Source organism: Mirounga angustirostris, unplaced genomic scaffold (genome assembly GCF_029215605.1).
Source record: "Mirounga angustirostris isolate CCGP_5_RB_7025 unplaced genomic scaffold, mMirAng1.0.hap1 SCAF_4, whole genome shotgun sequence".
NCBI classification, from domain to species: domain Eukaryota; kingdom Metazoa; phylum Chordata; class Mammalia; order Carnivora; family Phocidae; genus Mirounga; species Mirounga angustirostris.
In genome coordinates, this window is record NW_026991712.1 from 116,264,818 (window position 1) to 116,287,835 (window position 23,018).

The following is a 23,018-nucleotide window of genomic DNA, read 5'->3' on the forward strand; positions in this document are numbered from 1 at the left end:
GCTCTTAGCAGAGTGGGTAGGTTCTTGCACTACTTTCAGACAGAGATGAGAGCAAAACCTTCCTGAAACAAAGAGCTTCCTCTCTTTCTGTGAAACAGCACTGCTAAATATAACAATCAGAGTTGTCTTTTTAAATCTGACAGACAAGGAGGGCCATCTCGATCACATTCTGAAATGTGCTCTTGGTAACCCACATAATTCAGAGGTTTCTCAGCTACCTTTTCAACATCAGTTTGGTATCTGTGCTGAGGAGGCTAGACTCAGACCTGACTTTTGTTTTCTTCTCTCTCTAAAACATTTGTGGAACAGCTGAGTGGGCTTTGAAGGAGGCAGCTGAAAAGAAACTGTAGCTACTAAGACAGAAATACAAGAAGCAACAGCAAAAACTGGAGGCTCAAGAGAGAAGCTTCAAGGAAAGCGTAGCCCAACTGAGAGAGAAGTTGGAGAGAGAAAGAGAAAACCTTCGGAGGGAACAGGAAAAAATGTTGAATCACAAGCTGAAGGTAAGTCTGCACAGAGCCTAGGCAGTGCCCAGTGGACAGTGCCATGGTTCCTCAGGAGGAGGAGGGCCAAAACTAATGAAAATCATGATCCCAGGAAGAATCATAAAGACATGATTCATTGAAACCTCAGATCTGTCTGGACTCTGCTGAGGCCCTTAAATCCACAAACTCCAGCACCTAGTATGAGAATTTGTAGTGTGCAATTAACATCCCTGAGGGTGCTGGGCTGCTGTTTGTGGTGACTGTTAGGGTGATCTCACTGGGCCCCAGTTAAATAGGGCCTTAGTCCACTAGTCCTTAGGATTCTTGGTTGAACCATCAAACAGACCTGAAAGAACTCCATCTGGTCTTAAAAGTATCAGATTGAACTTGAAATACAAGATTCCGGAAGCTCTAAAATGTACTACATTTGTTTCCAGATCTGTGTGAGTCATCTTGCAAAGCACAGAGGAAAATTAATTCTTCAACTCAACCTGGCACTTGATAAGCAGCAGTCTAGAGGGGGGGCAGCAGTTCCCATTATCTGTTAGATGTGTGTGTTCATGCTACCTCAGTGGAACTGAGAAATAATTAGAATTAATCCTATATCGCTCTGAAGGGCATCCTCAGTGCTAGAACTCCTCTCGTGAGGATAGTTCTCAGGTCTGACCTAGCCTGACCCCACCCCACTCTTAGTGAGGTGGTGCTGAGGGAATCATGGGAAGGTGTAAACCATGGATACTCCCTCTCTCCAGGACGGACTCATCAAAGAGCCCTCTCAGGTGATAGAACAGTAGACATGATGCTTCAGTGCTGAAACTGTTAAACTCAAAACCCTTACTGTTGATAACAGAGGATTTTCAAAAGTGGACTCCTTCTCTTTTATAGATCCAAGAAGAACTTCTTAATGAAGGATTTCTAAAGAAATCTGAGGAGTTGCATGCAGAGATACAGCTACTAAAAAAAGAGATTGCCATGAATAATGAAGATAAATATTCATTGGGCCCATGGATCTTTGATGTGATTGATAAAGTGTTAGGGGAAGAAATGCCAGATCCTAGTGAGTTACCTGGTGTGGGGATGAAGATTCTGGGCTCATAATGACATAGGTCCAGAATTCCTTTTAGTGATTAAGAAAATGAGGGGGTTTTGTGATGCTGGGACATACTTTGGAAGCCTGTGTCATATTAGTTTCTTCTAACAAAAGTTTAAAGATAAACCATGATTACCAATTACTAAGGTGTGACATACAAAAGTCAGACTTAATTTTGATCAAATTAAAGAAATAGTAAACAAGATTGTAAAAGAGAAGTATAAGAAAAGGCCAGATTTGCAGTTGCAGCAAAACAAATAAAATACTGCAAAATAAAATCATCAGACCTGATTGTTGCTTTCTTCTCTCTAAGATGTTTGTGGAACAGCTGAGCAGGCTAAGAAGGAGGCATCTGAGAAGGAAATGGACCTGCCAGGCCAGAAATACAAGCAGCAACAGCAAAAACTGGAGGCTCAAGAGAGAAGCTTCAAAGAAAACATAGCCCAACTGAGAGATTAGTTGGAGAGGGAAAGAGAAAACTTTCAGGGGGAGCAGGAAAAAATGTTGAATCACAAGCTAAAGGTAAGTCTGTGATTCCTCAGAAAGAGGAGGGCCAAAACTAATGAAAATCATGATCCCAAGGAGAATCATAACGACATGATTCATTGAAACCTCAGATCCCTCTGGACTCTGCTGAGGTCCTTAAATCCACAAGACTCTAGCACTTTCTGTAGTGTTAGTCTCTGAAGTGAACAGATGGCACCCCCAGATTGCTAGGCTGCTGTTTGTAGTGAGAATAGTATGTTTTTATAATGCCTGGAGTGAGTAGGACGTTAGTCCTATAGTCCTTAGGGTATTAGTAAAACCATCAGATAGATCTAAAATGGAGGGGCACCTGGGTGGCTCAGTTGGTTAGGCGACTGCCTTCGGCTCAGGTCATGATCCCAGGGTCCTGGGATCGAGTCCCACATCAGGCTTCCGGCTTGGCGGGGAGCCTGCTTCTCCCTCTGACCCTCTCCTCTCTCATGCTGTTTCTCTCTCGCTCGCTCTCCAATAAATAAATAAATAAAATCTTTAAAAAAAAATAAAATGGATCCACTGGGTCATGAAAGTATCAGATTATGCCTGATATGAAATACAGAATCCAGAAAGCCCTATAATTTGCTGCATTTGTTTCCAGATCTGTGTGAGTTACTCTGTAAAGTGTAAGGGAACGGTCTTCCTTATTCCAACATGCAGCTTGATAGCCTGTTTTCTACACATTGTTAGCAATTCCCATTTTTTTGTAGATGGGTGTGACCATGCTGCCTCAAGTAGAACTGAGAATTAGTTAGAATCAAACCTACATTCTCTCCCAAAAGGCATCATTAGAACTGGAACACATTTCTGTCCCAGCACAGAGGCCACCACACAAACACCAGGTGTTCAAAAAATGTTAGAATAAATATGGGAGCTGCCATCCTTTAGGGATCGAGCCCCACATCAGGTTCCCTCCTCCACAAGGAGCCTGCTTCTCCCTCTCCCTTTGCCTCTCCCCCTGCTTGTGCTCTTTCTCACTATCTCTGTCACTATCTGTCTCTCTCTATCAAATAAATAAAATCTTAAAAAAAAGAAGTATGTGTATGTGACTCAAAGTCTGGGCCATAAAATTATGCTCCTGTGCTCCACCAGTACATCTTTTCCCTCCTACTAGATCAGATTTGGCAGCAGTTGAGCTTTGACCTTGGAGATAAATAGGCTTTCTTAGTGGATACAAAACAAGATGGAAGGAACCTGACTCCCTGAACAACACTGTGGAACAATGCTTCCACACATGCCTGGAGCGGTAGAACAGTAGTAATATGTCTTCTAAGCTGTAGCAGCAACCTTTGAAGTGATCTCTATCTCCAGTGTCCTCACTTTACTCTTCTTCCTTCTGCCATCAGAATGTGGAACTCAATACTACTCTGAACATACCTAATAACCTTCAAAGCCTGTATCTGCCTTTGGAATAAATTCCGTGACTCAGGTCCCAACTGATCTATCAACCTCATCTTTAACGAGCCTACAGATATAGTGAACTCCAGCTGATTCCTAGCGTTTGCTTACTACCATTATATATTTGCTCATTCCCTTCTTTCAGTCTAAAATACATTTCCTCCAATTTCTCTTTGCTGCAATCTGAGTCATCCTTCAAGATCCAGCAGTAATGGCACCTCTTCTCTGAAGCCATCTAAAATCCTTCTGAATATGATTAATTGTTGCTTTTGTAGCCAACCAAATACTTTATTTTTTTAAGATTTTATTTATTTATTTATTTATTTGAGAAAGAGAGTGATTGAGAGAGAGAGAGAGAGCACGAGCAGGGGGAGGGGGAGAGGGAGAGGGAGAAGCAGACACCCCGCTGAACAGGGAGCCCAACACAGGGCTCTATCCCAGGACCCTGGAATCATGACCTGAGCTCAAGGCAGATGCTTAACCATCTGAGCCACCCAGCAGCCCCTCACACACTTTATTTTTAACATTATTTTATCAGTAATCACTTCTTATTTAATGGTAAAATATTTGTCCTTTTCACGATGCAGGTTAGCCAAGAATGAGAACTTTTCTTTGTTTTTAAATATACAAAAGCAGTGGAAATGCTAGTTTTGAAGGACGGGGAGGTTTATAATAATAACAAATAGACAAAACATAAAGTAATAGCTTTTTGTCAGCAGGCTTTGGTTAGGCTAATAACAAAATCTCAAATTTGAAAATTCCTTACCTTTAAATGAACTATTCTCAAAAGGTTTGATGACATGTATAAATGATACTTTCAAAAGTGGAGATTAACAAAAATTTACTTGCATAGATATTCACTATTGAACCAGATATCACAGACAATGAAGGGAAGCCAAACTAGCTAACTATTATTTTAATTTTGCAGATTGGATCTTTGGGTCAAGGGCAAAGATGCTCTTTCCAACTAGCCTCACTGCCAGACATCAAATCTTTTCCTGGAGTAATAGGGTCAGGGCAAGCCGAGGAATGGCCAAGAAACTAGGATGGTACATACCGGTAGTGCCTATAGTCACCATCAAATATGTATCATGAGACAAATTATACTCAATTCAGGGTGGAATGGAGGAAAAGTTACAGTCAGCTGATACTGTGCTGAGGGAAATGAACAGAGGGACATCAGGACCTCTCGGAGAGTGGCATTTGTGATCCTTTTGTCTTTTCCACATTCACAAATATTTAATGCTAGCATCCAGAACCCAGGTCATAGAGGAAGCCTCCATCCTTCTGATATCAATCATACAAATACAAAAACCTCTTAAATTTTAATTTCTGTCCTTCTCCCCAAGCTCAAAAATACTAACTGCTGAACTAAGGGCAGCTATTCTTTTAAATTTGTACATAACAGTTTCTTCTTATTTCTTTTTTTTAAAATAGATTTCCCCAATCCCAACAATATCAGAGTATTTGTTTTGTTGTGTTTAATTCTCTCTCACAGTGGCTAGTGCCTCTTGCTCTTGTTCAAGAATATTGTAAAGCTATAAATCTTGACTCCAAAATCATTTATTCCTTTATTCCCAGATTTTTATTAGCTGAAGAATTGCATCAAATAGATTGATGACCTGAAACTGCTTAAGGTCTGCATTTTCAGGAACCCCATGTGGATCAGGATATCATCAGTTTGGGGCTCCTTCTTCTTATGTTTCAGGGTGCTAAATGGGACTCTTACTATGAGGGGTCCACTAAGGACCCTGGACTGAGAATACTAGATGCCAAATAACAACTAATTCCAAAGCAAGGTGCCACACCAACTTTTACAGAGTTAGGTTAAACTCAAGTCAGTAAACTAAAGGAGAAATATCATATGATTATATCAATTAATGAAGAAAAGGCATTTCACAAAATCTAACACTCATGATAAAACTTCCCACAAATGAGAAAGAGTACTTTGTCAAATTGATAAATAGCTGCAAAAAACCTGCAGCTAACATCATACTTAATGGTGAAAAACTAGATGCTGTCCCACTAAGATCAGGAACAAGGCAATGATGTCTGCTCTCACCACTTCTATACAACATCATACTAGAAGTTCTAATAAATAAGACAAGAAAAAGAAATGAAAGATATATAGATTGGGAAGGAAGAAATAAAGCTATCTTCCTTTGCAGATGACATGATTATCTATGTAGAAAATCTCAAAAGAATCAACAACAACAAAAAACTCCTGGCACTAATAAATGATTATAGCAAGATTACAGGATACAAGGTTTACCTACAAAAATCAATTGCTTGCTTATATATCAGCAGTGAACACTTTGAATTTGAAATTAATACAATACCATTTATATTAGCACCCCTGAAAATTAAATACTTAGGTTATAAATCTGAAAAAAAAAATATGTACAAGATCTTTATAAAGAAAATAACAACTCTGATGAAAGAAAACAAAGACAATCTAAATAAATGGGGAAATAGTCCATGTGATGAATGGGAACACTCAATATTGTCAAGCTGTCACTTCTAGAGGTTAGTATAACCACAGTAAAAATCCCAGCAAGTTATTTTGTGGATATTGACAAATTGATTCTAAAGTTCATATGGAGAGGCAAAAGACCCAGAATAAACAACAAATATTGAAGTAGAAGAAAAAAGAAACTGAAACTACCCAACTTTAAGACTTGCTATAAAGTCTTTAAGACTTGCTATAAAGTTACAGTAATCAAGACTGTGTGGTCTTGACAAAGGAGCAAAAGCAAGTCAGTGGATAAAGGATAATCTTTTCAAAAAATGATGCTGAAACAACTGGACATTCATAAACCAAAAAGAAAAAGAAGATAGTTAGACACATCTTACAATTTTCACAAAAATAAACTCAAAATGGATTATAGACCCAAATGTAAAACATAAAACTATACAATTCCTAGAAGATAACATAAGGGAAAACCTTAGATTTGGTGACGACTTTTTAGATACACCACCAAAAATCACAATCCATAATAAAAAACTGATAAGTTGGACTTCATTAAAACTTAAAACTTCTGATCTTCAAAAGACACCATTCAGAGAATGAAATGACAAGCCACACATTAGGATAAAATATTTGCAGAATATATATCTCATAGAGAACTGGTAACCAAAATATACAAACAATTCTTTAAACTCAAGAATAAGAAAGCAACCCACTTTAAAAATGGGCAAAAGATCTGAGCAGACACCTCATCAAAGATTCACAGATGTCAAACAAGCATACAAAAAGATGCTCCACATCATATGTCATTAGAGAACTGCACATTAAAACCATAGTAAGATACCACTAAGCACCTACTAAAATGGCTAAAATCCAAACACTCACAACACCAAATACTGTTAAAGATGTAAAGTGATAACTCCCATTTATTGCTGTGGGAATGCAAAATAGTACAGCCATTTTGGAAGACAGTTTTGTAGTTTCTCTCCAACCTTAACATTCTTACTATCTGATCCAGACATCATACTCCTAGTTATTTACCAAAATGAGTTGAAAACAGATTTACACAAAAACCTGCACACAGATATTTAAAGCAGTTTTATGCATAATTGCCCAAACTTACAAGCAACCAACATATGCTTAGCAGGTGAATAGACAAATTGTGATACATCCAGTCAATGGAATGTTATTCAGTGCTAAAAAGAAATGGGCTATCAGGACACAAAACACATGAGCAGACTTGAATACATATTGCTAAATGAAAAGAAGCCCATCTGAAAGGTTACATTCTGTCATCCACCTGTATGGCATTCTGAAAAAGCAAAACAGTGAAAATACTAGTGGTTCCTAGGAGCTCAGAGGGAGGGAGAGAAGGATGAATAGGTGGAGCACAGGGGATCTTTAAAATAAAATTATTCTGTATGATACCATAATGGTCATTATATATTAGTTAAAACCTATAGATGTACAACACAAAGAGTGAACTCTAATATGGAATTTAATCTATCAACATTGAGTCATCATTTCTAACAAATGTACATGCTAATGTAAGATATAAATAATTGGGGAAAATTGGGAGGTGGAGAGGGGTTAGGGATATACAAAAACTTCACTTTTTGCTAATTTTTCTATAAACCTAAAGCTGTTCTTAAAAAAATTAATAAAGTCTATTTAAAAAAATGTGTAGGGTATCAAAAAATGTAATTTCAGTTCAATCAAGCTGACACTTATTACACTCTATTACTTTAGGAAGACATTTTTTTAGCTTTATTTTAATTCCAGTTAGTTAACATAGTGTTATTATTAGTTTCAGGTGTAAAATATAGTGATTCAGCACTTCCATACATCACCCAAGTGTTCATCACTGCAAGTGCACTCCTTAATCCCCATCATCTATTTAACCCATCCCAATAAGTCTTATTACAGAAGAATATGTTGGTAAGAGAAAAATTATAATCAAAATGTCTTCCTAGACTGACAAAACAAACTCCACAACTAAAGGGAGAGAAGAGGACACATCCAAGAAGGTAGGAAGTATGGAGATGTGGTTTGGGGAGAAATGAATCATGAGCACTGTGAAGGGGAGCGAGCTGTGGTCATGGAGAACAGTGAAAAAGAGACAGAAGCACACAGGGGAACTCACAAGGAGAACATTTCCCCAAAACCATTGGCTTAGAAAATGAAAGGGGCTGAATTTCATGAGTTCTTGCAACCAGCAGGGCTTAAAGCCTGGAGTTTTAAAGGTCAGAAGGGGTGCCTGGGATAGAGACCAGAGGGCACTGTATTGCTCCTGAAGAAAAGGCAGGCAAACAACCTAGGGGTGGGCAGTGTGGAAATGGCTATCTCGGGGGGATGCCTGGGGCACACAGTGGGGAGACTGTTTGCTCTTCCCTGAGTGTGTCCTTGAGAGGGAAAATTCCCAGAGATATTTCTCTGGAAACAAAGGAGATGGCTGGTGTCACTTCCCTCCCCCACCCCTCACCATAAAAACAGAAGTCGTTCAGCACTGACACTGACTAACTTGCTTACACCAAGCCTGCCACCCCCTCCCCCAAGCCCATACTATGGCAGGACTGCCCTTCTCAGTCCCAGTGCGGCAGTCCCCTCCCCCAGTAGGCCAGCACAAACCCCTGCCCACATCACATCTCCCCACCAGAATATTCTGCAGGGCCTCAGTTCTGGTGCAGTTGGTGTCAGGTCTCACTTCACAAGCAGACCAGAGCATACCTAGTTAAAAATCAGCACCTTTAGGCCAGCAACCGAACACTGCCCAAGCAGGCAAAAACTTCTGCAGATGATTGGCCTGAAGAATAGAGCAGCCAAAACACAACAGTAGAGTGCATGGGGCACATACCAGAGACACTCCCTGAAGCACCAGGCCATGGGCACTACTTGACCTCTTCATAATGCCATTACTTTCGGGAGCAGGAGACATAACTGACTTTTTTAACACAGAGATGAAGGCAGAGACTTAGAGAAAATGCAAAATGCCAAGGTGGAGGAATTTATCCCAAATGTAAGAATAAGATAAGGCCACGGCCAGAGATCTAAGAAAAACAGATAAAGTAACATGCCTGAAGGAAAATTCAAAGCAACAATCATAAGGATATTCAATGGGCTTGAGAAAAGAATAGGAGACATCAGTGAGACCCTTACCACAGAGATAAAAGAGTTTAAAAGAATTAAGAACAAAGAATTCAATAACAAGATTGGAAACAGGCTTGATGCAATAAACAGCAGGCTGGAAGAAGCAGAGGTACAAATTAGTGACCTAGAAGACAAAATAATGGAAAATAATGAAGCTGAACAAGAGAGAAAGAAGAATTATGCAACATGAGAATAGACTTAGGGAACTCAGTGACTCTATCAAATGTAATAACATTCATATTATAGAGTCCCAGAAGAAGAAAACAGAGAAAAGGGGGAAGAAATTTTATTTCAAGAAATAATAGCAGAAAACTTCCCTAATCTGGAAAATTTTTCTTAATCTGGAAAAAGACATCCCGAGTCCAGAGGCACAGAGAACACCCATAAAAATCAACATAAGCAGGCCAACACCAAGACATATTGTAATTAAATTTGCAACATATAGTGATAACAAAAAAGTCTTAAAAGCAGCAAGACAAAAGAAATCTTAAATTACCAGGGAAAACCCATCACACTAGTGGAAGATTTCTCAACAGAAATTTGGCAAGACAGAAGAGAGTGGCATGATATATTTAAAGTGCTGAATGGGAAAAATCTGCAGCCAAGAATAAAAGATATCCAGGGGCGCCTGGGTGGCTCAGTTGTTAGGTGTCTGCCTTGGGTTCAGGTCATAATCCCAGGGTCCTGGGATCGAGCCCTGCATCAGACTCCCTGCTCAGCCAGGAGCCTGTTTCTCCCTCTCCCACTCCCTCTGCTTGTGTTCCCTCTCTCACTGTCCCTCTGTCAAATAAATAAATAAAATCTTAAAAAAAAAAAAGAATAAAAGATAATCCAGGAAGATTATCATTCAGAATAGAAGGAGAGATAAAGAGTTTCCCAGACAAATCAAAACTAAAGGAGTTTATGACCATTAAATCAGCCTTGCAAGAAATATTAAAGGGGACTCTATGAATGCAAAGGAGAGGCCAAAAGTGACAAAGATAAGAAAGGACTAGAAAAAATCTCCAGAAACATTGACAAAACAAGTAATAAAATGGCAATAAATACATATCTATCAATAATTACTTTGAATAAAGATGGACAAAATGTTCCAACCAAAAGACATAAGATAAAAAAGTAAAACCCATCTATTTGCTGCCTACAAAAGACTCATTTTAGACCTAAAGACACCTGGAGGTTGAAAGTGAAGGGATGGAGAAACATTTATCATGTGGATAAGTGACATCAAATGGATGTCAAAAGAAAGCCAGAGTAGCAATACTTGAGTGCAATACTTAAGTTAGACAAACTAGATTTTTAAAAAAGACTGTAACAAGAGACAAAGAAGGCAGTATATAATCATAAACTGAACAAAACAACAAGAAGATGTAATAATTGTAAATATTTATGCACCCAACATGGGACTACCCAAATACATAATACAATAATAAACATAAAGGAACCAGTTGACAAAACACAATAATAGTAGAGGATTTTAACACCCCACTTACACCAATGGACAGAGCATCTAAACAGAAAATCTAAAGGAAACAATGGCTTTGAATGACACATTGGACCAGCTGGACTTCACAGATATATTCAGAACATTCCGCCAGAAAACAGCAGAATACACATTCTTTTCAAGTGCACATGGAACATTCCCCAGAATAGGTCTTATATTAGGTCACAAAACAGGCCACAACAAATAAAAAAAGATTGAGATCATATCATGCACCTTTTGTGACCACAATAAAATGAAACTACAAGTCAACTACAAGAAAAAATTTGGAAAGACCACAAATAGAAGGAGGTTAAATGACATGCTACTAAACAATGAACAGGTCAAACCAGGAAATCAAAGAAGAAATTTAAAAAAAAAATACATGGAAACAAATGAAAGTGAAAACAGGATGGTCTAAAACCTTTGGGATGCAGTAAAAGCAGTCATAAGAGGGAACTATATAGCAATACAGGCCTTCCTCAAGAAGCAAGAAAAATCTAAAACAAACAACCTAACCTTACACTTAAAGGAGATAGAAAAAGAGCAACAAATGAAGCCTAAAGCCAACGGAAGGAAGGAAATTATAAAGGTTATAGCAAAAACTAAAAAAACAATAGAACAGATCAATGAAAGCAGGAGCTGGTTCTTTGAAAAAAATTAATAAAATTGATAAACCTCTAGCCAGATTACCAAAGAAAGAGAGAAAGAGAAAGAGAAAGAGAGATAAAGGTCCCAAATAAAATCACAAATAAGAGAGGACAAATAACAACCAACACCACAGAAATGCAAACAATTATAAGAGAATATTATGAAAAACTATATGCCAACAAATTAGACAACCTGGAAGAAATGGATGCATTCCTAGAAACATATAAACTACCAAAACTGAAACAGGAAGAAATACAAAACTTTAACAGACCAATAACCCACAAAGAGACTGAATTATTAATCAAAAAACTCCCAAAAAACGAAAGTCCAGGGCCAGATGGCTTCATAGGCAAATTCTACCAAACATTTAAAGAAGAGTTAATACCTATTCTTCTCAAACTAAACCAAAAAATAGGAAAGGAAAACTTCCAAACTTATTCTATGAGGCCAGCATTACCCTGATTCCAAAACCAAAGACCCCACTAAAAAAGAGAACTACGGGCCAATATCCCTGAAGAACACGGATGAAAAAATTCTCAACAAAATACTAGCAAACTGAATCCAACAATACACTAAAAAAATCATTCACCACAATCAAGTGGGATTTATTCTGGGTTGCAAGGGTGGTTCAGTATTTGCAAATCAATCAATGTGATGCACCACATTAATAAAAGAAAGAATAAAAGCCACATGATCATTTCAATAGATGCAGAAGAAGCATTTGACAAAGTACAACATCCATTCAAGCTAAAAACCCTCAACAAAGTAGGTTCAGAGGAAACATACCTCAACATAATAAAGACCATATATGAAAAACTCACAGCTAATATAATCTTCAATGACTGAGAGTTTTTCCTCTATGGTCAGGAACAAGGAAGGGATGTCCACTCTCACCACTGTTAGTTAACATAGTAATGGAAGTCCTAGCCTCCACAATCAGACAACAAAAAGAAATAAAAGGCATCCAAATAGGCAAAGAAGAAGTCAAACTTTCACTCAGCAGATGACATAATACTCTATGTAGAAAACCCGAAAAACTCTACCAAAAAAACTGCTAAAACTGGCACACGAATTCAGTAAAATTGCAGGATACAAAATCAACATACAGGTTATTACAAAGCTATAGTAATCAAAATAGTATGGTATTGGCACAAAAATAGACACACAGATCAATGGAACAGAATATAGTCCAGAAATAAATTATATGATCAATTAATCTTTGACAACAGAAGCAAGAATATGCAATGGGAAAAAGAAAGTCACTTCAACAAATGGTGTTGGGAAAACTGGACAGCTATATGCAAAAGAATGAAACTGGATCACTTTCTTACACCTAAGACAAAAATAAACTCAAAATGGATGAAGGACCTAAATGTGAGACCTGAAACCGTAAATATCCTAGAAGAGAGCACAGACAGTAATTTCTCAGACATTGGCCATAACAACATTTTTTCTAGATATGTCTCCTGAAGCAAGGGAAACAAATGCAAAATAAATTGAGATTTTATCAAAATAAGAAGCTTCTACACAGCAAAGGAAACAGCCAATGCAACTAAGACAACCTACTGAATGGAAGAAGATATTTGCAAATGACATATATGATAAAGGGTTAGTATCCAAAATACATAAAGAACTGATACAATTCAACACCCCCAAAGAAGAAATATTCCAATTAAAAATCGGCAGAAGACGTGAACAGATATTTCTCCAAAAAAGACATACAGATGACCAATAGACACATGAAAAGATGCTCAACATCACTTATCATCAGAGAAATGCAAATCTAAACCATAATGAAATATCACCTCACAGCTGTCAGAATGGCTAAAATCAAAAACTCAAGAAACAAGTGTTGGTGAGGATGTGGAGAAAAAGGAACCTTCTTGCACTGTTGGTGGGAATGCAAACTGATGTAGCCACTGTGGAAGACAGTATGGAGGTTTTTCAAAAAATTAAAAATAGAACTATCCTAAGGTCCAGTAACTGTACTACTGGGCATTTATCCAAAGAATACAAAAACACTAATTCAAAAGGATACATGCACCCATGTGTTTACTGCCGCATTATTTGCAATAGCCAAACTATGGAAGCAGCCCAAGTGTCCACCAATAGATGAATGGATAAAGAAGGGGTGGTATATACATAGAATGGAATATTTTTCAGATATAAAAAAAGAATGAAATCTTGCCCTTTGCAATAATGTGGATGGATCTAGAGAGTATAATGCTAAGCAAAATACCCAGTCAGAGAAAGACAAATACCATATGAAATGAAGAACTGAATTCCTCATTTAAAAGGTTATTCAACTCATGACTGGAAAATGTTTTGCAGAGACTAGCTTTGGTGCTTTGTGCTACAAACCGTGTTTTATATCCACTACTCACATACGCTGGTGCTGAGGACCTTAAGATGTGATCCCATATGTGGCCTCTGTCCTTACACCTTCACATCATAATGGACAGTGAGCAGTAGGAAAATTCCTGCAAGTCATTATTACTACACTGCAACAGGTAGAAAAGAATTAACAATTTATGAAAGTAAGTGTAAACCAAAAATATACATATCCCACTGGACCCAAAGTAAATGTATCTTAACCTCAACTGTCCTTAGCAAATACCCAAAAATTCCATAGCAAATTTCATGTCATATGACACAAGGAAGAATGGGACTAAGAGGAGCTGACATGGAAAGAGGTGGCAGTATACATGACTGCAGGTTACATAGCCTTCTTTTTAAAAAGATAACAGCTTTATTGGAATATAAATCACATACATACAGTTCACAAACTCAAAAGGTACAACTCAGTGGTTTTTAGTGGATGCATAGAGTTGTTGCAACCGTCACTACAATCAATTATAGAAATTTTCATCACTCCAAAATGAAACAGTATTATTAGCAGTATTTCTGCTCAATCCCCAGCCCTAGGTAACCAACTAATCTGCTTTCAGTCTCTATGGATTTGCCTACTCTGGACATTTCATATTATAGAATTTAATGGGTCTTTTGTGACTGGCTTCATTTCTCAAGGGTATATACTTGGGAGTAGAATTGGTGGGTCATATGGTAACTCTTAAGTTTAAACTTTTGAGGAACTGCCAAACTGTTTTCCAAATTGACTGCACCATTTTACATCCCCTACCAGCTGTGTAGGAGGGCTCTGATTTCTCCATATCCTTGCCAACACCTTTTACCATCTCTCATTTTGTTTATACCCATCTTTGTGGCCACGAAATGGTACCTCATTGTGATTTTTATTTACATTTCCCTCTTGAGTAATTATTTTGGGCATATTTTCATGTGCATTAACATTTATATATCTTCTTTGGAATAATGACTATCCTTTATATATTCTAGATAAAAGTATCAAAGGAGATTTGGATGATGCAAGTAGAAAAAATGCAGTTATTCTCGAGCAGCTGTGGCTTCATACAGTGGTGGTCAGATGTGATGTTTCTGCGGAACTGTCGAGGACCACTGACACCAGATGGCAGCACAGGTAGTCAGACTTCTCCACAAATAACGGCTTTTCTACCCCTCACCAATTCTTCAGGCTGTAGTGTTTAGTAATTATACCTTCATCCTCCCCTGACTCTCCTCTTTCCAGACTTTCATACCCCAACACCCCTTTGTCATTAAAGTTAGTCCTTAGTATTCACATAATTCCTACATAAAACAAATTCTCTCTGTAATGCTTGGTGGTGGCTCTGTTTTCCTGACTGAATCCAGACCGATCACCCAACATCGTATGAGGATAAAATTCCAATAGCAGGTAATTTCAACATTTAAAGTGCTCACTGCTCTGTGCCCCTACACATAGTATAAACGGCACCTCTCTCAAGTACTCCCAAACCTCTTTCAAGTGCTCCAGGTTCCCCTGGAATTTGCTCTACTATCTTAATCTCCAAGTATTGTGGCTCTTCTGTTTGAAACCTTTCTTTTCTTTAATCTGGTGCTCCATTTCCATGACTGGAGTAAATCTATAAAAATTATCCCTGAGGGGAACCTGAATGGCTCAGTCAGTTTAGCCTCTGACTCTTAATGTCAGCTCAGATCTCGATCTCAGGGTTGTGAGTTCAAGGCCCTCTTTGGACTTCACACTGGGTGTGGAGCCTATGTAAAAAAAAAAAAAAAATCCCTGAATTCATATTTCTAGCTCTAACTTTACTTACGTGTTTCAAGCCTATAAATTCAGTTCACTGTTTGACATCCCCATATCTTGCCCTGTAATTATTGCAAGTTTAACATATCCAAACTAAAACTTTTGGTTGTCTCCTGTGGTTCTAAATGTAATCCTTCCACAGTCTTCCCCATCTTGGTGAATAATGACTACTTTAATCTATCTTTGATTTCTATTGTTCTCTCAGGCCTCAAATTTAGTCCAACAACAAAACCTGTGAATTCTAAATTTGACAAACATCTAGAGTCAGACAAAAATCACTATTTCTAATCCATTTCCATATCATCACTCACCTAGAATTCTATACTAAGAATTCTTAACTTGCCAACTATGTTCAGTCTTACCCTCCGAGATCTAATCTAGTTCTACGGTTTTTTGTTTTAAAAAAATTAATCAAAATTTCACATACATAAACAGTAATAACCAAATTGTAATATTATGGAGATTTTCAAAGAGTAGGCATGTCTTTGTGCCATTATGTAAGTCAAGGCATAAGATTTTACAAATGTGCCCAGAAACTTAGTCATAGCACCTTCCAGATTTCCACTCCCTCTCTTTTGCCACAAAGGAACTGTAGAAAGCAATTTCTGACACTAGTTTTCAGTGATCCCTGCCTCCTATTATTCACACTCTTGTGCAATTGCCTCTGCCTTGAGTGTGAGCTGAGCCTGGTGAATTTCTTCTAGTGAACAGAATATCATAAACATGAGATGTAACTTATATGACTAAGTAACAAAAGATTGATTTCCATCTTGATAGCATTTTCTCCCTCTTATTGCTTCTCTCTATCCTATTCTCTTTTTTCTCTCTCTCCCTCCTTTTGTTCTCTCTTTCTTGGCTTGTTCACATGGATGAAGCAAGTTACCATGGTAGAGAGGCCCACATGGTAATGAATTAAGGATGACCTTCAGACAACAGCCTTCAAGGAATTGAGGCCTCCAGTCTAACAACCCATAATGAAATGAACCCTACCAACAACCACATCAGTGATCTTGGGAAGTGATCTGGAGAAGTGATCCTTCCCCACTTTGCCTTGTGCTGACTACCATCCCCAGTCAGCACTGTGATTACAGCCTATAGGAGACATTGAAGCAGAGGATGCAGCTAAACCATAGCCAGATTATTGTGACCTACAGAAGCTTTGAGATTATAAATGTTGCTATTGCAAGCTCCTAAATTTGGGGAAAATTTGTTATGTAGTAACAGATAACTAATACAGAAAGTTTTATCTGACTTCTAAAACCATAGATTGCTATTGTCTGGTTTTTGTCTTTATATAAATTGAATTATGTAGATGATTCATCTCATTTTGGCTTCTTTTGTTCAACATTATATTTTTTAAATTCATCCAAATTGTTGTATTCAGTAACAATATTTCTGCATATAACAAGGAGTGAAATTATTTCCTCATAGGGTATGTATTTGTTCATTTTATGGTAGGTAATATCAGTTTTTCAATGTGATTGTCCAAATTTATATAGTCATAGGTGATGTGTAAAATTCCCAGTTCCACAATCTTATCATCACTTACTAATGTTAGACTTGTAAATTTTAGTCATTGTAGTAAGTGTATAGTTTTAATTGTGGGTTTAATTTTTTTAATTAATTAGTGATGCTTAGGAAGGTTGAGTGCATTTTCATGTTTGCTGCTTTTTGCATACCTTCCTATTCAATATTTTTGCTTATGTGTCTAATGGGTTGTCTATCCTTTTTTTTTTCCTTCTTGATTTAGAGACTTCTTTATATACCCTATATTCTATAATTTTTTTCTGTTAGCATTTAGTTTACTTTTTAATTCTCTTAGTGGTAACATGAATTTTTAATAGTAACATAGTTAAACTTATCAATTATTTATTTACAAGTTATTGATTTATTTGTTCTATTGCCTGACCTGGAGGACATGAAAATAATCTCTGACTTTCTTCTAAACATTTTATTATTTTGTCTTCCATATTGGGATTTACAATCCACCTAGAATCAATTTTATAATGTTAGAAGGTAAGAGTCAAGTTTTATTTTTTTTCATGAGTGTGTAATGTTGACCTAGCAACATTTATTGAGAAGACTATCCTTTTGCTATAGTTGTCATGAATCAATTTTCCTTACATGCGTGAAACTAGGAATTGTATAAAATGTATAGATAAATATATAAAGAAATGACACTCAAAATTAGTCTTCCAATTCATCATCTTATGTCCCACAATTTGTTAGCCCTTTTAAATCTTTCAGTAATATTTTATATTTTGCAGCATATACTCTTTGTACATTTTGTTAGATTTATTCCTGAAATTTTTTTTAAAGATTTTATTTATTTTTGACAGAGAGAGTGTGTGTACAAGCAGGGGAAGCAGCAGGCAGAGGGAGAGAGAGAAGCAGACTTCCCGCTGAGCAGGGAGCCCAATGTGGGGCTCGATACCAGGACCCTGGGATCATGACCTGAGCTGAAGGCAGATGCTTAACTGTCTGAGCCACCCAGGCACCCCCCCTGAATGTTTTTAAATAACTTTTTGAGGCATAAACATGTATATTAAAACATATATAGGGCGCCTGGGTGGCTCAGTTGGTTGGGCGACTGCCTTCGGCTCAGGTCATGATCCTGGAGTCCCTGGATCGAGTCCCACATAGGGCTCCCTGCTCGGCAGGGAGCCTGCTTCTCCCTCTGACCCTCCCCCCTCTCATGTGCTCTCTGTCTCTCTCATTCTCTCTGTCTCAGATAAATAGATAAAAATCTTTAAAAAAAAAAACCATATATATACATAATATAAATTATTATATATAAATACAAATTACTAAAATAATTAATAAAATTAAACCAAGAAGGCAAGACTTATACAATGAAAGCTATAAAACCTAGGTGAAAGAAACTAAAGAAGACACAAATAAATGAAAAACATCCCATGTTCATGGTTTACAAGAGTTAATATTGTTAAAATGTCCGTTCTATTGTACACAATCTACAGATTCAATGAAATTCCTATCAAAATCCCAATGACATTTTATTGCAGAAATATAAAAAGTATCCTAAAATTCATATGGACTTTCAAGGAACTCTGAATAGCCCCAACAGTCTTGAAAAAGAAGAATAAAGTTGGAGGCTGCACATTTCCTTATTTCAAAACATATTACAAAGCTACAGTAATTAAAGCAGTCGGGTACTGGCATAAAGATAGACATACAGACAGCTCAGAAATAAACCCTCACATATGTGGTCAAATGATCTTTAACAAGCTTATCAAGACCACACAAGGGGGAAAGGACAGTCTCTTTAATAAAGGTGTTGGAAAAACTGAACATCCACATACAAAAGAATGAACTTGAATCTTTAAAACATATATAAAAATTAACTCAAAATACATTAAAGAACTAGACATAAAATATAAAACTTAAAAAAATTTTTTTTTAAATTTTTATTTATTTGGGGAGGAGGAGCAGAGGGAGAGGGAGAAGCAGACTCCCCACTGAGCAGGGAGCCAGACATGGGGCTAAATCCCAGGACCCTGAGATTAGGACCTGAGCTGAAGGCAGACACTAAACCAACTGAGCCACCCAGGTGCCCCTATAAAACTTTTAGAAGAAAGCATAGAGGAAAATTTCATGACTTTGGTTTTGGCTATGATTTTTTGGATATGACAATAACAAATCACAGAAACAAAAGCAAAAACAGAAAAACGGTACTATGTCAAATTTTAAAACTTCTGTGCATTAAAGGAAACAGCCATGATGTGATGAGTACAGGGTTTTATACAAAATTTATGAATTATTGAACACTACATCTGAAACTAATGATAAGCTGGCTAACTGAATTTAAATTAAAAAAAAAGAAAAATAATCTGATTTAAAAAAGGGGGGGGAACAACCAATGGAATGAAAAAGCGATGTACGGAATGGGGGGAAATATTTGAAAATCATATATCTGATAGGGGACAAATATCTAGACTATATAAAGAGCTTCTACAATTTACAACAACAAGAAAGAAGTAACTCAGTTTTTTAAATGTTCAAAGGAGTTACATAGACATTTCATTAAAGAAGAAACAAATAGCCAAGAAGCATATGACAAAATGCTTAATATCACTAATCATTAGAGAAATGCAAATCAAAAATATAATGAGATATTATCTCACACATATTGGGATGGCCACTATAAACAAAATAGAAAATAACAAATATTGGTGAAAATATGGAGAAATTGGAACTCTTGTATAATGTGAATGGAAATAAAAAATGGCAGCGCCTGGGTGGTTCAGTTGGTTAAGTGTCCAACTCTTGATTTTGACTGACGTCATGATCTCAGGGTTGTGAGATTGAACCCCACATCAGGCTCCATGCAGAGCATGGAGTCTGCTTAAGAGTCTCTCTCTCTTGGGGCTCCTGGGTGGCTCGGTTAATCATCTGCCTTTGGCTTGGGTCATGATCCCAGAGTCCTGGGACCAAGCCCTGCATCAGGCTCCTTGCTCGGCGGGGAGCCTGCTTCTCCCTCTCTCTCTGCTTGCTGCTCCCCCTGCTTGCTCTCTCTCTCTGTCAAGTAAATAAATAAAATCTTGAAAGAAAAAAAAAATCTCTCTCTCTCTCTCTCCCTCTCTCTCTGTCCCTCCCTGTACTACACGCATGCTCTCTCTCTCTCTCTCCAAAAAAAAAAAAAAATGCAGTTGCTATGGAAAACTATAAGATGGATTCTCAAAAAATTAGAAATAGAGTTAACCATATGGTTCAGAAATTTTACTAATGAGTATGCATCTAAAAGAACTGAAAGCAAGATCTTGAAGAGATAGTTGCATACCCACATTTATTGCAACATTATTCACAATGTTCAAGAGGTAGAAGCAACCTATATGTCTATATGGAGAGAAGAATGGATAAAGAAAATGTTGTGTATATATACAATGGAATGTTAGTCTTAACAAGAAAATCTGTCACATGCTAAAACAAGAACTAACCATGAATAAAAAAAAAAATCAAAAAAAAAAAAAAAGAACTAACCATGAAAGCATTAAGTGAAATAATCAATTACAAAAGACAAATACTTTATGATTTCACCTATATGAGGTATCTAAGTTAGTCAAACTCAAACACAGAAAGTAGAAATGGTGGTCGCCAAGGGCTGGAGTGAGAAGAGAATGGGATGTACATTTGCTCTCTCTCTCTACACATACACACACACACACACACCCTGAAAGTTGTTTTTCTAACTTGCTGGTCTTGCCTCCTATTGTATATGAGACTCAGTAACCCCAACTAAATAAATGAACTCCTGCTATTGAGTCCTGTAAAATGTTCTGCATGGAGTTCTCCATGTGTAAAGCAGCTTAATACAAAAACATTCTAGACCTGTAATTCTGGATAACATTTGAAACCATTAAGCATATATAAATACATAAATTTTAATGTAATAATACTAACATGCAAATTAATTTGATTTGTTTCTGTCTTTTAGAATAAGTATTCTACAGGCTGCAACTCCAAGTATACTGGAAAGTGAGGAAATATAGCTTTTCACACCTAGTGTTTAAAAGAAAAAGTCCTTAGAACAATTTTCAAGCCTGACATAGAAACAAAAATAAAAACTGCACACATTATGTTACACAGGAAGGAGGTTTTTCTTAACATCTGGCCTATTTATGAGAAACTAAGGGCTTGTTCCTGCTCTTGTTTTTAACTGACATGTGTTCAGTAAAAATAGTTCCAGGTTGTCCTTGAGACAAGAAATCCCTTAATTGAGAACCAGAGACTTTTTTATTGTTAAAAGAACTAATCAGACTGTCACAGTTAGTGAGGATAAAGGGAGAGATATACAGCACCAGAGTGTTCCAGGCCACTTTTGCAAATACAGAGGCATGGATGAACTTAATTTGACCTTCCTCTTTTAATATACTGACTTAACATTTAAAGAAATCTCAATTGTCAGGGTCTTGTGGCCCACTGAACAGCTAGTTTAAAAATATCTTAAAATGCCAGTTAGTTAACATACAATGTTTCAGGTGTACAAATAAAAACTAAAAAAAAAAAAAAAATTCCAGATAAATAAAAACTGAGAATTTTTTACTGGCAGACTCATCTCACAAGAAATAGTGAAATTCTTAGATTGAAAATGAGCTAAGATAATATGAATGCACATAAAGAGAAGAACACTAGTAAATTATGTAATTATAAGACAGTATAAATAGTTTTCTTAACTGATTTTTTAAATAAATAAATAAATAAAATCTTTAAACTGTATTTACTGGTCTGTAAAATGCCAGTAATAATACCTACATCATAAGCATGTGCTGAAGAATAAATTAAATTTAATTAGTAACACCTATAAGGAATTAATACAATGTCTACCATATAGTAGGCACCAAATGCATTTTACTTATTACAACATTATTTCAGGTTTCAATGCCTCAACAAAACCTATATACTATGAGATAAAAATGTAAAAAATAATTATATAAGTATATGTTCTTTTTCAGCAGTAATCAAAAATTGTCTACTGAAACAGCGTGATATTATCTACCTCTCACTGTAGCTTAGATTTTAAAAAGCTATGATTCCACTTGTTTGGGAGGATGTGAAAGGACATACTTTATATATATATTTGGAGAGTAGGAGAGTATAAACATTTCCAGAAGGAAATTTTACAGAATGTCTCAAAAGTCTCTAAGAGGAGCATAACCTTTAACCAACGTGTTCACTTTCACAGTTGGATCCACTCAATCACAAATACTTAGTGAAGGCCTATTATGTGTCAAGTACTTTTTTGAGGGACTCGGAAGTCAAAAAGACACAAAAATCGCTGCCTTCATGGAGGTAACATTCTAGCAGGCAATAAAAATATAAACTATCCAGGGGCTCCTGGGTGGCTCAGTCGTTAAGCGTCTGCCTTCGGCTCAGGTCATGATCCCAGCGTCCTGGGATCGAGCCCCGCATCGGGCTCTCTGCTCAGCAGGAAGCCTTCTTCTCCCTCTCCCACTCCCCCTGTTTGTGTTCCCTCTCTCACTGTGTCTCTCTCTGTCAAATAAGTAAATAAAATCTTTAATATATACATATATAAACTATCCAGAATGTCATATGACAGTTTCTATGCAGAAAAGCGAAGCAGGAATAGGGGAGAGAAAATGCTGGCAATTTAAAGTAGACCAATTTTATAGAGGGGGTCAGGAAGAGCACCAGTGAAGTGACCCTTCAGTGAAGAGCTAAAGCTGTAAAGGGAGTAGGTCACTTGGATATACAGGGGAACAGCCTAGGTTGCCAGGGAAACAGCAAGTACAAAGGCCCTAGGGAAAGATCATGCTCAGCATGTTTGTGAGAGGCCAGGAGAGGGAAGTTATAGGGGAGAAACCCCAAGTCCATAACCCCTGTAGTCTCCTGTGAGGACAATGTTTTTATATATACTGAAGCAAGATGCTCTCAGCCTGAGATGAGTTCAGGCCTTCTCTGAACTGTCCACTACACCCAGAGCTAGCATCAGAGGTGAGATTGAGAAGATTCGAGTCAGTGCCCCAGAAGCATCTAAAATGGTTCACTCCTTGCACCACTCTGATCACTGTGCCTTACAGTAAATGAAATCCATCATCGTATCTTCAAGTTGGTGACTAGCTACAATCCTATAAAGGACTTCATACACA

The 23,018-nt window shown here is 37.2% G+C and overlaps 1 protein-coding gene across 1 annotated transcript in view; it reads left to right on the forward strand.

Annotated features, from left to right (window-relative positions):
• The window catches only part of LOC123860316 (guanylate-binding protein 7-like), a 67,333-nt gene extending 46,433 nt beyond the window's left edge, over positions 1 to 20,900 (forward strand). The window contains 4 exon segments of the mRNA XM_064587534.1: positions 310 to 503; positions 1,371 to 1,542; positions 14,589 to 14,730; positions 20,846 to 20,900. Of these exon segments, the coding sequence (XP_064443604.1) occupies positions 310 to 503; positions 1,371 to 1,542; positions 14,589 to 14,730; positions 20,846 to 20,900 (563 nt within the window).
• Positions 20,901 to 23,018: the final 2,118 nt, after the last annotated feature.